General features: G+C 42.4%; 1 protein-coding gene across 1 annotated transcript; it reads right to left on the minus strand.

Annotated features, from left to right (window-relative positions):
• Positions 1-542: 542 nt before the first annotated feature.
• Positions 543-10,419, minus strand: LOC108932024 (NACHT, LRR and PYD domains-containing protein 3-like). The gene is given in 10 exon segments (XM_018748164.2): positions 543-1,792; positions 3,426-3,472; positions 3,723-3,899; positions 3,992-4,168; positions 4,689-6,456; positions 6,867-7,089; positions 8,942-9,002; positions 9,109-9,222; positions 9,466-9,583; positions 10,344-10,419. Coding segments are annotated over 9 exon segments (3,177 nt in total). The 5' UTR covers positions 9,546-9,583; positions 10,344-10,419; the 3' UTR covers positions 543-1,262.
• Between the last annotated feature and the right edge of the window lie 6,427 nt (positions 10,420-16,846).

Genomic DNA, 16,846 nt, shown 5'->3' on the forward strand with positions numbered 1-16,846 from the left:
GCATGTTCAGCTCCAGCTCCTGGATGAGGCCGACAACTCATCTGCAAACTTCAGGAGCTTCGCAAAGTGTTTGTTGGAAGTGCAGTCATTTGTGTACAGGGAGAAGTAGTGGGGAGAGCACACACCCCGAGGAGCGCCAGTGCTGATTGTGCAGGTGCTGCAGCTGAATTTCCCCAGCCTCTGCAGTTGCGGTCTGCCTGTCAAGAAGTTCGTGATCCACTGACTGGTGATGGTGGTGGGCACAGAAAACATTGTCAGTTTTGTCTGGAGGAGGTCTGGGATGATGGTGTTAATCAGAACGAGCTTTATTGCCAAGTATGTTCACACATACAAGGAATTTGTCTTGGTGACAGAAAAAGTCTCTCTACTGACCTACAGTAACTGTCCACCGACTTCATCACATAAAATCTTAATAATACTGTGGCGCGCAGTGCCGTCGGTTTGGATAGGGCGAAGAAGGACACAGAGACAGCGTTCATCTCGAACATTTTATTGAACACCAGCACACAGGGAAATAATGCTCTCGGTCCGAGGGACCCGTTTCCTCCAGGACCTGCACATCTAGTCAGCCTTCCGATCCTGCTTAGCGCCCCCGGGCGGTCTCCTCTCTCTCCTCACGGCAGACCCAATCACTTTCTTATATTCCCCGGACGTCACCAAAAGCCAACCAATTATTACAATACACACATTTACTGCTCAAAACTGTAACGCGGGTCATTGTAATACATCTTAACCCCTTTATTTATCCATGGGTTCGGTAAAGAACATTTAGATAAAGCTACTATTAAATAAACATTTGCTCTAGCGCTTTTATTTATATATTTATTCTCTTTCCATTAGCAGGTCACACGGTCCAAACAACAACACTTGACGAGGATGAACTGGACGAACAGAAACATGAAGCTGTTAAGAGTGCAGTGTTGCTTTAAGAGAGCGGTGCATTATGGGAAACGAGTACAGTTTCTGATCCACTGCTGTCGACAGTGGACGAAAGTGGTGTGTGTTTGAGCAGAAAGCACTATGATAGCTCGAAAGCCGAGTTTGTTTCATATTTATTTAGTGTGATTATGAACAACAGGTGTACAGTTCAGGCAGAATTTGACCAACAATAAACACCTTCTGTGGGTTCCGCTTCAGTTTGTTTTTAACCAGCTACTACTATCTAACTCTAAGTAATCACAATGAGTCAGTGAAGTAAACAATTTTAAAATAAAACAAAAAACATACATGATACAGCCAAAACAGATCCAGGACACTGGTATCTATTCCATCTCACACAGGGACGCTGAGGAATGACTATAAACCCTAAACACAGGATAAAGAGACTCAGTGAATGTGGAGGTGAACCTGTACAGGACAGTCAGTTCACCAGAGGAGACGCTGTAGAAGGACAAAGTGCCGGACACACAGTCCACATACACTCCTACTCTGTGGGAGGGGGGTACAGGTATAACAGTGTGTGTGTTATTGTGTCTCACAGAGTAACTCGTACCAGAGCAGCACAGAACCTGGGACTTTTCATTGTATCCAAGTCGACAGTCAACACTGTTTCCTTTCCTCCTGATTCCTTTATAAGTCACTCCTGTTCCAGCCGCATTTCCAGTCCACTCAACCTCCCAGTAACAGCGACCAGACACACTCTCTACACACAGAATTTGGGAAAAAAAGTCAAATCTCTCTGGATGATCAGGATATTTCTGTTCCTCTTCTCTCCATGTCACCTTCCTGTTGTCCCCAGACAGAAACAGATGTGTGTTTGCTATGTTGGGGTCCAGTGTGAGCTGGCAGGAGTCTGCAGATGAAACAGTTGAAACATGGCAAAAATAGTGCTAAATGTCCAGATTAAACACAAATTTCACCAAATTCTGTTAATGTAACTGTGTGAGACTATTACTGGCATCTGTATCAGACAAACTGACGTGATTTGCAGTTAATATTTATTGTTTTTGTTTTATTGTACGAAGTTATTTATAACATGCTGGTGACATATCCTATTTGGGACATTTCCATATTTCAATAACCGAAGTTTATTATTTAGTTGGAACTCAGGACAGTAAATATCTCTCTGAGCCCAAGATTAAATCTCTGAAATTCCACTGGACTTTGTGTGATCATTCAGTCACCAGGTTACAAATGAAGTTTTGTTTTCTCTGAACGGAAATTTACTTTGAAGAAAAGTGTCTCATAAATGAATAAATGTAAATGAAACTGTATTACACTGTATTGTTTTTGTAGTGAACTTTCAGTTCTCACTGTTAACTTAGTGTTACTACACGTACGTAAATAACTATAAGGCAGCACTGCACACTGATGGACTGAACAATTTCAACAGTTTACACCTTCAAACAGTTACATTACATCACTTGATAGGAATTTAAAAAACTTACAATACACTATGTCAACAATTATTACCATTAATTTAACCATTTTGTACTTAAAATCAGTCAACAACAGTTAAAAACCTGCATTCACAGCAAACTCAAAATAAAACATGGAACACTGTTTTACAGTAATTGTCACAACCCTGGGGACAATACCCTAGTAAAACCTAAATACACACCACACACCTACACCTCAAAAGAACGCTCTTTTACAGAAAGAAGTCCAACCCACACTGGTCATGGGGTCACAACTAATTTTTTACAGTTATTAATCTTATTACAAATTATTTTCTTCTGATTGATTCTGATTTATTTAGCTCTATATTGACTTTCTCTCCTGTTATTTTTTTCTATTATATTATTCATCATTCATCTCTGTATCCTTTTCATGTGTGTCTGTGCTATGTCCTGCTGTAGAAGTTTCTGGAACAGTGTGTTTGTACTACTGGGAAAACTCCACAAGGTGAAGAAGACCTTGGAAGGTCTTTGTGTCTTGTACAGAGACATAAGACAGGCTGAGCAGTAGAAAAAGACACAGGACAGATGTGCAAGTGTGTGTATCTGTGATGGACGACATCTGATGAGAACTGTCATGAACCAACTTTTTAAGCTTCTTGTACCTCACTGAAAATGTGAAATATCGTTGAAGTAAAAAAAAAAAAAAAAAATCAGTTCCAATGGAGGAATATGTTACACGCACCTCAAAGTGAAATACATTAGAAATAGTTATTCTGAAATGAAGAAAACAGGTAAATAATATAAAATTATCTCATGTATATAATAACTATGTTTGTGTGATGTGTAGAGCAGAGCACAGTGTGTTTGCTGGAGGGGAAATACAGCCCAGCAGCTGATGTTCATTGACAACAGAGTGTTATATGTGCATAGAACAAGCATCAGAGTGAGCAAGTGGTGTGGATCTGATCTCCTTCAGAAAACACTCCCAAGTGTCCTGACATCAGTGACACAGCAGTGATGAAGAACACACCAGTCACACACACCATCATCATGATCTGAAGGCAACTCTTCAGTACAAACACCTACATTTAAGGAACCCTGGTCTGATCCTGCACTGTCCACCATGGTCCACACTGTAGGAGAAGCAGAAGGACACACAGTGACTGAGAGACACACACAGCCTGTGTATGAAGTGCGTGTGGAAACTCAGAGCCCTGTGACAGTAGGAGAGCAACTGACGCTATGAGCACTTTACTGTTTTTACACTGACACATGGACTCATTCATTTGGTGGAACCATTTCTACACACATATATAAGGGTGAGCAGTAATCTAACACACACACACACACACACACACACACACACACACACACAGTACTTACTGCAGTGTCTCCAGTTTACAGTGTGGATCCTTCAGTAGATCAGAGAGCAGCTTCACTCCTGAGTCTCCTGGGTGATTGTAGCTCAGATCCAGTTCTCTCAGCTGTGAACAGGGGTTCAAACGCAGAGCTGAAGCCAGAGAAGCACAGCCTCCCTCTGTGACACAACAGCCAGACAGTCTGTAGAGAGACACACACACACTAAACACTGTATTCTCACTGATACACACATTACTGATCATGTACAGTGTTTATTCCCAAGTGTTACTGACCTCAGTATCTCCAGTTTACAGTGTTTGTTCCCCAGTCCAGCAGAGAGTATCTTCACTCCTGAATCCTGCAGGTCATTGTCACTCAGGTCTAACTCTCTCAGGTGTGAACAGGAGTTTGAGGTGAGAACTGAGGCCAGAGCTTCACAGCATCTCTTTGTCAGTCCACACTGGTTCAGCCTCAACAAGATAGCATTTGGACAGATGTTTAATGCCAAAAATATTTAATTTATGGAGTATTGGATGTCTGCACAACTGCAAATGCCTCTTCATGTTATAGTATTTCTTTAATTTGAAAACATTTAATTCCAGAAAATTAAGTTCCAAAATTTAACAGTGACTATTACAGACATTAAGAAGATAACATTTGGAACAATTTTGTAAAAGAAAACACTCCATTTTCACACACACTTTCTGAACAGCTTGTCCCATTTGGGGTCACGGGGAGCCAGAGCCTAACCTGGCAACACAGGGCATAAGGCTGGAGGGGGAGGGGGGACACCCAGGAGAGGGCACCGGTCTGTTGCAAGGCACCCCAAGCAGGACTTGAACCCCAGACCCACCGGAGAGTAGGACCCGGTCCAATCCGCTGCGCCACCGCACCCCCCAATACACTCCATTCACTTACAAAGAAATGAATTTTCACAGTACCTCTTAATCTTATGACTTACATTAAGTAACATTAGACTAGAGTACTTACAGAGCTCTTTTGGAGATCTTGACCACTGGCAGCAGCCTCAGAAGACCTTCCTCTGATCTGATTTATTTCTTCAGGTCAAACACATCCAGTTCTTTGTCTGACATCAGTAACACAAAGGCCAGAGCTGACCACTGTGCAGGTGAGAGGTGTTTGGCTGAAAGATTTCCTGAGCTCAGATAACCTTGGACTTCCTCCACTAAAGAATTGTCATTGAGTTCATTAAGACAGTGGAACAGATTGATGGTTCTCTCTGGAGAGAGATTTTCCCTGATCTTCTCCTTGATGTACTGGACTGTTTTTTCAGTATCAAATGATCTGATTCTTTTATCTGTCAGTAGCCCTTGTAACAGAATCTGACTGGAATCCATTGAAAGGCCAAGAAGGAAGCGGAGGTAGAGGTCCAAGTGTCCATTCTTGCTCTCTAAGGCCTGATCTACTGCACCATTGAGAAAGTGGGACCAATTTTCCGTAAGAAAGGGTACATAAGTAAGAAAACTGGATTTCTTGTTTAATAATGTATACAAAGCAGCAAGATACTCCTGAACACTCAGATGCACAAAGCAGTAAACCTTTCTCTGGTATAACCCACACTCCTCTTTGAAGATTTCTGTACACATTCCAGAGTACACTGAAGCATCACTGACATCAATACCACACTCATTCAGATGTTCCTCATAAAATATGAGGTTTCCTGTCTCAAGGTTTTTAAAAGCCAGTTCCCCCAGTTTAAGAAGGAATTCTCTGTCTGAATTTAAAATCTTATGAAGCTCCATTACTTGTTTCTTCTGATACTTCTGCTTCAAACTTAACTGAAAGATAAGGAAGTGTGTGTACATCTGTGTCAGAGTCTTGGGGATTTCTCTAACATCTTCATTATCCAACAGCTTCTCAAAGACAGTAGCTGAAATCCAGCAGAAGACAGGAATATGGCACATGATGTGGAGACTCCTTCTTGACTTCACATGTGTGATGATCCTGTTGACCAGGTCCTGATCACTGAACCTCTTCCTGAAGTACTCCTCCTTCTGAGGATCATTGAACCCCCGTATCTCTGTCACCTGGTGGACACACTCAAGAGGGATCTGACCTGCAGCTGCTGGTCTGGAGGTTATCCAGATGAGAGCAGAGGGAAGCAGATTCCCCTTAATGAGGTTGGTCAACAGCACATCCAAAGATGTTGTCTTTGTTACATCAAACCAGCTCTGATTGTTCTGGAAATCCAGAGGAAGTCGACTCTCATCCAAACCATCGAATATGAACAAGATTTTACACCATTCAAGCTCAGCTGATCCAAACTTCTTCAGTTCTGGGACAAAGTGATGAAGGAGTTCTATCAGACTGTACTCTTTATCCTTCATAAGATTTATGTCCCGGAAAGGAAACGCAAATATAAAATGAATATCTTTGTTTTCTTTTCCTTCTGCCCAGTCAAGAATAAATTTGTGCACAGACACGGTTTTTCCAATGCCTGCAACCCCCTTTGTCAACACAGTTCTGATAGGTGTCGTTTCTCCAGGTAAGGATTTAAAAATGTCACTGCATTGAATTGCAGTGTCTTGTATTGCTGGACGCTTGGTGGCTGTTTCAATAAGTCTCACTTCATGCTCATCATTGATCCCTCCAGTTCCACCTTTAGTGATGTAGAGCTCTGTGTAAATCTTATTGAGCAGGACTGGATTTCCTTGCTTTGCTTTCCCTTCAAACACACACTCAAATTTCTTCTTCAGGTTACATCTGTATTTATGTTGATTGTTCATGAGAAGTTCATCTGACAAAATAAATTACCAGAAAAATGGGGAAAACAATTGTTAATATAAAACAATGCAAAGCCAATTCTAATACAAACTATTTAAAAAGAACAGAGGGAACATAACATTTTTAACATAGTTTTTGTCTTCGTTTGGTATCATTTGTTTTATTTTGCTGACAATTAATTGTCATTATTCTCATTATTGATTTAACATGAACAGAAGGAAATAAATGTTAAGCCTAATTTTTGTCTTTTTGTATCATTTATTTTATTTCATTTACCATTCAGTTTTATTATTTCCCATCTTTGTCATATATTTCACATGATATAATATTTATTGACTGAAAATTTTTTTCAGATGTTACTCTAGTTTGGTGCAGAAATGTTGAAGCCACGTGAGACTCTAAAGAGAAACACAAAGTTCTTACTCTTCTCCATTGTGTCTGCGAGGTCCTTGTGGTTCATGGTCCTCAGGATGTACAGTGTGATCTTCAGAGCCCCCTCTCTGCCACATATCTTCTGGATCTCAGCTTCACTGTCCAGGTCATTGTCATCCTGAGACTCAAAGCATGCTGGGTAATCCTGACTGAGATTCCTCCTGAACTTGTTCAACTCGTCTCTCAGGAACTTCACAGCTTTGTCCTCAAGAGACTAAAAGAAATATTGAACTTTTTGGGCACTAATTCATTTCCCAGTTACCTCACCAAGGAAGTCCTGTTATCTGATTTAATGTAGCAAATGTAACAAGATATATAAAAGGTATGTAGGAAGATGGATAAATAATAGAATCACACACACACTTTCTGAACCGCTTGTCCTATACAGGGTCGCAGGGAACCGGAGCCTAACCCGACAACTCAGGGCATAAGGCTGGAGGGGGAGGGGACACACCCAGGACGGGACGCCAGTCCATTGCAAGGCACCCCAAGCAGGACTCAAACCCCAGACCCACCGGAGAGTAGGACCCGGTTCAACCCACTGCGCCACTGTGCCACCACGCCCCCTGGCCAATAGAATCATCATTAACCCAATAAACTGATATTACACATCAGTCCAGTGGGGGAAGGAAAACACAATGAAACTATCTGAATCATGTCAACAGTCAGTAGACATATGAACAGAGGAAACTACCAGTATAAACGTATGGCGAAAGGGAATGTGAGGAGAAAAGTGTGGAATTCTGGAAAATGCGAACAGAACACAGTAAAACTGAACATAATGCTAAAAACTGGAAGTGAAGGTGGTTCTCAGAAAGAGGTCATTCCATCATGTCACAACTCATCTTATCTAGACAAATTTTGTATAGAATTTGAAATACTTCATATATATGTGTGCCTCCTACTTGGGTAAAAACAAAAATAAAATAAGAACCAAGCTCAGTCTCTATGTAGAAGGTGTCAAGGAATTTGTTCTATGTGTGTAGTAATAATCATCTCATGAAGCCTTTTCCTAGATCACTGTGAAGACAGATATCAGTCGTGTAGAACATTGTTCTTGAGTATAACCATATGAATCATTACACAGTGCTGTTCCTCACATGGTTCACCAAGAGCAGTGTTGGAGCAGCCAAAGAGAGCCAACCCTGGGACCAAAGCAATCTCCTTTCATACGCTTACATTTATTCACTTAGCAGATGCTTTTCTCCAAAGCAACTAAAAGATACTATGTAGTTACTAGCCCACACAACTTATTCACCAAGGTGATTACACTGGTAGAAACACTACTTACAAGGGGTTACTCGTCCATGCATCAGTGAAACACACTCACTCCGTAACACTCACACACTATGGGGGGACCTGAACAGCATGTCTTTGGACTGTGGGAAGAAACCGGAGCACCAGGAGGAATCCCACGCAGACATGGGGAGAACATGCAAACTCCACACAGACTGAGACAGCAGCGCTACTCGCTGTGCCACCGTGTCACCCACTTGAGGGAAACAGCTGAGGGACTCATCTTGTTCCATTAACATCTACTGCCTTGGACTTTGGTACAACACCTTTGGGGATGGGATGTGTTTTCTCAACAGCTACAAGAATCTTAAACATCATGTAACACAGTTTCATTTTTGTATGTTGTTATGAATGCAATGGGACAAAGGTTATAAAGGAAACTCTACACAAGGCAGCAGAAGGAACAGGTCATGTTCTGGATCCTACATCACACATAGATGTCAGTATTTACATGTTGATGACAACACCAGTCTGTCTTCATTAACTCGTGTCAAATATGGAACTGAACCAAAGTGAACTGTGTGTTTTAGTTTTGGTACAAACTAAGCAAACAGAAGACAGCAGGACAGCAGGTAGTGAACTGATTAAGGTTACAAACATGTAATCTGATGGTTTCTGATTTAAGACTCAACAGTTACTGTAGCCTGGAGAAAGAAGTGTCATTTAAATTAGTCTAGTAAATATCCTGTTGTACAGACTGGTAAAACTGCTCATTATAAATTAAAATAAAAACAAAAGCCATGTACTGTACTATAGTAATAATATGATACCTTGAAAACAGCTGATAAATCCACCTGTTGATGCATCAAGTCACATCTCTTCAGCTGATTTCTGTTGATAAAAGATTAGACACTCAAATGTGGACAATAAATACCTGTACATGATTCATAAATATGAAGAGTTCAAAAGTTACATCTTTGGTTCAAAAAACATCTACCTTCCTGTTGTAGAAACCTGTCCCTGTTGAAAAAAAATAGGCAGATCCATTGACCAGTCACTCTTCATGGACACACAACTGGGTTCAGGTGAGTCTCTTCTTTCCTGCTGGACTCTGTGGTCACAAATAAGAAACTTCTAGCAGACTTTCCAGTAAATGTCTTTCTATCATTGTGACCTTCCAGTTCACCAGATAATCTGATTTCCCAAAGAAAATTCGTAAAAATGTACTAAAAATCAGTTTGCACCCAAATCCACATCATATAAATATTACTTAAGAAAACACAACAAGACGACGAAGATTCACCAATTTCACAAGTTTATGCAGGAACACAAACACACACAGCCCCTCTCTTACCTGTTCAGACTCATTTTTGAGAAAGTTTCCCCCTCCTTACACTCCCCAGGGGGACTCATTTCTGAGGCAGAACTCTCCATCTCAGGACCCTGGACTGGAACACACTAGGTAAGGGGCTCTGTGGAAACAAACACACACACACACACACATGCACACATCAAGGTATGTTAACAGTACTCCTCATTCTTATTAAATGATATTTGAATTAATGAAAATATCGATGTATTGCATCAGCCAGACATTTTTCAAAGGTCTGTTTTCCTACAGAAACAAGATCCATTTCATTAAATCATTCTGTTAAAATATATTCAGTGTAAAGAGAAGTGACATGATAAACCAGATTAACATAGAAATCTGGTAAGTCTTATGGTAAATATTCACAACTAGATGCAAAGCAAACTAAAAAATGTAAATATTGTCATTTATTTGACAGCAGTGACAGTGACATCCAGCAGTGATCCGTCATGGGAATTACCACAGTAAATACATTGTATTTGAGACAAACATTCCAATAACTCAGATATGTTACAGTACAGTAACTGTTGTACTTCCTTGTTCTCAGACACTTTGTCCTGTGTTAGTATAAAATAGAACTAAACTCAACTAAAAAGAACAGATTTTATGGAAAATGCTGATCTGTACAGAACCCAATAGTTTAAAATGTTAATTAGTTCAATGTGGACAGGAATATCTCAGATATGAATAATTCAGTTTTGTACTTCTGTTCTTTTAGTTCTTCTGTTCATTCAGAACAACAGTAAAAGTGAAAGTAAAAGTTAAAAACATTTTGCTTCAAGTCACAAGAATGAAGATAAACAGAATGTTTTGTAAAAAAATAATACAGAATTGTTCTGTTTTACACAAAACTTAGTACTTACCTTAGGAACGACTGTAAATATCCAAAATTATTATTTATTATAGAGGAAACCAGTGTCTGACTATCAAGATGTCAACCAGGAACTGCTCTTCTGCTGAATTTACTGACTGTAACTGAATTTCATTGGCTGAAAATCACCATGACTAGAAAATTATTGCCCACATACCTGAAACTGAAAATTAAAACAGATCTTTTAGTCATTTAAACTGAAATATGTAGAGCTGGACTGAATGAGTACATTAGCTTTTTATGAAATAGGAGAACTCCAGTGTTGACAATTCTGTATGTGTTCCAGTAAAATATCTGCTCACTTTCCAACGTCTAGGAAATACAGTTCATATATATACACACACACACATTTTCTGAACCGCTTGTCCCTTACGGGGTCACGGGGAACCGGAGCCTACCTGGCAACACAGGGCGTAAGGCCGGAGGGGGAAGGGGACACACCCAGGACAGGACGCCAGTCCATCACAAGGCACCCCAAGCGGGACTCGAACCCCAGACCCACTGGAGAGCAGGACTGCGGTCCAACCTACTGCGCCACCGCACCCCCATTCAGTTCATACATACTTTAATAATATATTTACAAATATATACCTTTTATGCACAGACTCTTGAACCTACAAACACAAGAGGAACTGGAAGTCTGTTCATAACTCAACTTCTTTGTAGCTCCAGTTACATTTACCATGAAGTTACATTCAATAAAAGCTGGAAAATGACAACATTTTTCATGTGTTGTATTCTGTAACAACTTGTAATAAATACATTTGTTCATTTAGCTGATGCTTTTCTCCCCAGAATCCTACAACATCCGTTTGTACAAGAGAGTAACTGTAGCACGCCGAGGCAGCCTGGGGAAGGGGCGGAGATTGTGGCAAAGCAGCCACAGCTGGGGCTGGTTTCACTCCCTGTTTCTTCCCCGGTGCCCAGCAGTAGAGAGAAGAGACTGAGCAGGAACACGAGACAGAAGCGAACCTGAACTCGAGCCCGCATCCCGACCGACCCAACTCTCTCTCCCAGCCCCCGACCCACAAGAAGACTCTCCCTACCTGTTCCCTGGTCCCCCTTTTCCATCTCCTTCCTTCTCCCTGCTCTAAGGGCAAATTAAAGCCCTCAGCAACGGGCAACCGCATCTCATCTCCTGCCTCGTCTCTTACAGTAACTTTACTGAAATCATTCAGGGTAAGAATCTCACTCAAGGGTACAACAGCTAGAAGTGGAATTCAAACCTGTGACTTTTGGTTCCAGAGGTAGCAGCATTCATTTTGCCAGCCTCCTTGGAGAGACTGTGTTGACGACTGACTCAAGTCTATCTTTCTCTCAGCACATCGAAGCCACAACATCCTACAGATTGATCCTTACCTCATAAGAGACTCTGCCCAACTACTTGTCCAGGCCATGGTGACATCCCGTCTGGACTACTGCAACTCTCTCCTGTGTGGCCTTCCTGCTACTGCCATCAAACCTCTACAGCTGATACAGAACTCTGCTGCTGCCTGAATTGTGTTTGACTTGCTGAAGCATTCCCATGTATCTCCTCTACTCGTTTCTCTGCACTGGCTTCCTATAGTTGCCCAGATCAAATTCAAGACCCTGGGTGTTGTCTACAAATGCGTTAGAACTGCTGCCAGATATCTACAAGACTTGATCATCTGCTCCACCTCAACCAGACTCCTACGCTCTTCCACATCTGCCAGCCTGGTGGTCCCACGCACGAAAGGTAAAGCACGAAGCTTCTTAGTTCTGCCTCCGTTGTGGTGGAATGACCTCTCCCTCTTACTCAGAACTGCTGAATCTCTGTCCGCATTAAAAAAGGGTTTGAAAACTCACCTCTTCCAGACTCACTTAGCCCATGATCTCTCAAGCTCATGTAAGGTGTAAATGTCCGCGCATCATAACTTTAAGGTCATCCCTGGATAAGCCTTTATACAATTACCCCTGTAATGTATGTACAGTAAATGTTTGTGTATCTCAAAAAATATATATTATATATTTTAGTAGGAGGGGGGCGCGGTGGTGCAGTGGGTTGGACCGGGTCCTGGTCTTCAGTGGGCCTGGGGTTCGAGTCCCGCTTGGGGTGCCTTGCGACGGACTGGCGTCCCGTCCTGGGTGTGTCCCCTCCCCCTCTGGCCTTATGTCCTGTGTTGCCGGGTTAGGCTCCGGTGCCCCGTGTGGGGTGAGTGATTCGGATGAACAGGTGTTGTATTTTTTATTGTTTGAGTTGGTGCTGTTTGATGTTGTGTGGAATGGTGTTGTTTGTATTTGGTTGCCAACTTGTAACTGCTGATGAGTGACTGGCATTGAGTTTAAATTGTGCAATTTGGAATGCGATTTATAGAACTGCCACTAGATGTCCATACGTTAATTACGTTCTTTGTTTAAAGTGACAACAACAGGCACACAGGGAGGCAGATACACTACCTAGGGCTCCACAGGATAGACAGAGCAGGAGGAAGGGAAAAGGAAAACAAACAGAAAATGGCTACAGTGAAATAAATAAACAGAATAAAAAAGGGAAGGAGGTGGCAGAAACACGCAAGGGAGCGGGAGGACAGGGACAGAGACGTACAGGACCCATAAGAACCAACATTAGCGTAGGGTCCCAGAAGGCACCAACAACTGAGGCCCTCCTGGACAGTGGATCAGTTGGGGAGAAACAGACAAGACTACAGAGGAAGCAGCACAGACCATAGATGGGAGTCCAACACTCTGTACTGAATGGGGATCGGAACAGGAGCAAACAGATAACATAAGAAACACGCACAGGAGCCGGAGCCCCTACGTCAATTCAGAGGAGGAATTGGCACCACAGATTACAGTAGCACCTCGGACACTGACACAACACCGTGCCACTGAAAGGAAGATTGCAGACTGGGAATTAGGAGTAAAGGAACCGACTGTAGTCAGAGGGGATGAAAATATAGGAAGGATAGGAGGCACCACAACAAACGGGGTACAGGTGGTCACCTTCCTGCAGATGGCCAAAATATTAGAAAAAACAAACGTATACCTTCAGACACCACAGGTAATATTAGCTGCAGGACTTCATAACCATCTGCAACAACCCTACTGTCATGCCCACACCTGCAAGCACAACGGCAACACCTGGTACCCATCAGCCTGGTCAGGTATAAAGGCAGTGCTGTGCTGGTACCGGGTGTGGAATCTTGCAAACGTCTTCCTACAGGGCTTTGTGACATTCAGCATTTTTCTCCCTGTACCAAGTTGCCTGTTTCGTGTTTTGACTCTCCTGGTTTCTGACCCTTGCTTGATTTCCTTGTTACTGAGTTTTGCTTCGCCTCTGGAAACGATGTCCACGCCTCAAAGACCCACACCTGTCCATGACCTCTGTTTTTGCCTGTCCCTACAAACGCACCCGCACTTGGATCCAAGCCCTATGTTTCCTGGTCTCAGCAGTGACTCCAGCAAGAGAACTTTTAAGCAATTACAGCACATGTGGAGGGCAGCAAGGGAAACTTTTCCGAATGCCTCCATACAAATGCCCCTCATTCAATACTCAGACATTTTACCCAGGGAGCAACAGAATACACCAGACACAATTAAGAGATAAATTCAGTGACACAGGAGTTCATTAGCACATTTAAACAAACTTTTATCTAAAGTGGACCATCCTGACATAACACAGTGGACAACAGACACAGCAGGACTGATTGTCGGACACTGGCTGGACCAGTTAAACTTTTAAGGTTGGAGACGTGTGATAAAAATACAAAGCACACCAACATCATTAACTTCTCCCAAACTTTCACCCTGATGAAACTGGAAGAGGAACTTCTGGAGAGAGGCCTCACTTTCATCCCGACACCAGATGGGGCAGACTTCTGGGAACTCTTCAGGACATCCATTCATACAACAGAAAATTAAAATTGTTAGATTATTTCTATTTCCAACAAGCTAAACAGCTAACCCCATTTATTAAATCATCTAAATAGGAACCAAATTTGAAATAAATCAGTCATATTATTCAGAAATTAGACAAAGACAACAACAGAATATTACAATCCATTACATACACATATAACGAAAAACACAACTTCAGCTCACCCTTTTTGGGGGGGGGGGGGGAGATACAGACACTAAGGGAAAACAAACACATAGTCATTACACTGGGAGACAAAGGTTCAGGAATTGTAATAATGAGCATACAACAATACAAAGACGAGGCCACACAACAACTAAGTAATACAGAACACTCCACTCTCGCACCCACTAGGAGCGGAAACACAGAAACAAGTCGGTGACATTTTAACACAGTTACAAATCAAACACAACATAACAAAAATGGGATCTGAGGTTCCACAGGCCCGAAACTTTTACCTCCTCCTAAAAATACATGCAGACCCCAAAACATGAACGATCCCTGGAGAGATTCCTAAAGGAAGGCCTACAGTGTCAGGCTGCAATAGCGAAGCATACCACATAGCAGAGTACATCAACAGCTATCTTAACCCTCTGTCCCAGCTACATCCCAGCTATCTGAAGGACACATATGACTTCATTAGCAAACTAGAGAACATCTCAATTCCAGAGGATGCATTTTTATTTACCATTGACATCAAGAGCCTGTACATAAACATTACCACAGACCTGGGCCTAGAAGCAGTAAAGAGACTTTTCAACATGCATCCAGACCCTAACAGACGGGATGTGGAGACATTTAAATTATTGAAAAAAACCCTTCCCAGAAGCAATTTTGTATTCAACTTCATAAGCTATTAACAGATCCAAGGGACAGCAATGAGCAAGAAATTTGTGCCCACCTTTGCTGTGGTGATCAGTTGTTGTTTCTGGTATTGCCTCTAGATGGCAGTAGTGTACAGTAGCGACAAGGAGGATGCCTAAGGAGTACGGGTATAGATTTAGAGGAGAGTGAGTTACTGAAACACGTCATAAAACAAGCGTTGATATTAAAGAGTCTACACGCCAGTTAACAGAAATCATTCTCAGCGTGTTTATTGAGTACACACAACATGGTACCAGGAGTGCTCTGAGCTGTGCTAAAAAAGTAAGGTGGATGCTGTTAAACCACCTGAGTCCTTGAAACTCATGGGGAACGTTGACAGCAGCTGGCAGGCGTTCAAGCAGCAATTCTCGCTGTATATGTAAGCAGTTGGGCTGGATAACAAGCCAGATGCACGAAAAATTGTCTTGTTTCTGATGGTGGCTGGACCTCAAGCAGTAGAGATGTACAACACTTTCACATTTGCAAGACCTGAGGATGGAGAAATATTTGAGGAAGTCATCAAGAAATTTGACGAGCACTGCTCATCCAAGAAAAATGAAACGTATAAGAGATATGTGTTCTGCTCGCGCATTCAAATAGAGGGATGGAGCTGAAACCCCTGGTGAATCTGTTATACACACTGGCAAAACCTAGGAACCATTGCAGAGCCTTCACAGTTCTCGCTTGTGGCCAGTCAATCACCACCTGGACCTTTCCTGGGTCCATAGCCACGCCCACATCACTCAGGCTGTCGCCCAGGAATGGCACTCTCGACTGGTGGAACTGATATTTTTCTCCCCGATGCAGAGGCAGTTTTGCAGAAGCCATTGTAAAACAGTCCTTACTGTTCCCTGGTCTTGGAGAAGATCAAGATGTTGTCCAGGTACACCAGGATGTAGTCATCCACAAGGTCTCTTAGTACATGAATGACAAACACCTGAAACACTGAGGGCGCATTAGACAAACCGAAAGGCATGACCAAATACTCATAATGACCCAGGGTGGTGTTAAAAGTGGTCTTCCACTCACCCTCCCACTCCCTGATCCGGATTAGGTTGTATGCATTCCAAAGGTTCAATTTCAATAAAACATTTAAAACATGCACTCATTCTAATGCCGCAGTAATCAAAGGTACTGCACTGTAGTAGCGTTCAAATGGTGATAGTCAATGCAGGAGTGCAGGTCCCCATCCTTCTTTCCCACAAAAAAACAGCTGCGGAGGCAGGTCACGTGGAAGATTGGTGTAGCTGGTCAAACAATGCTGAGTCTGCATAAGAGGCAGAACCTTCTGTCATGCTGAGTGTAGGAGACCAGGAGAGCAGACTGAAATGCTGATGCTTAAGTCACTTTATTTGTATCACACGAGGGTTTCACCCGCTGAACAGAGTTGGAGGTTCCGCAGCCAGGTGAGTCAGAGCAGGTGCTTTTATACTGCGTCTCCGGGTTTTCACCGGGTGGGTTGTGGTGGTTATCCGGCAGGCAGCTTTTAGGTGCGCAGTCATCAGCCGCACGGTCGTCAGGCACGCAACTGTTGGGGGCGCAGTCTTCGGGTGTGCCAGGGATACCAGTGACACAATTATTACGTGGTTACAATTATTTATCCATTTATACTGCTGGGTAATTTTACTGGAGCAATTTAGTGTAAGTATCTTGTTCAAGGGTACTACAGTTGGATTAAACTGCTTATTATATCTAAATTCTATTTACTTACAGTGCCGTGAAAAAGTATTTGCCCCCTCCTGATTTTTTATTTT

Source organism: Scleropages formosus, chromosome 6, assembly GCF_900964775.1.
Source record: "Scleropages formosus chromosome 6, fSclFor1.1, whole genome shotgun sequence".
Taxonomy (NCBI): Eukaryota; Metazoa; Chordata; class Actinopteri; order Osteoglossiformes; family Osteoglossidae; genus Scleropages; species Scleropages formosus.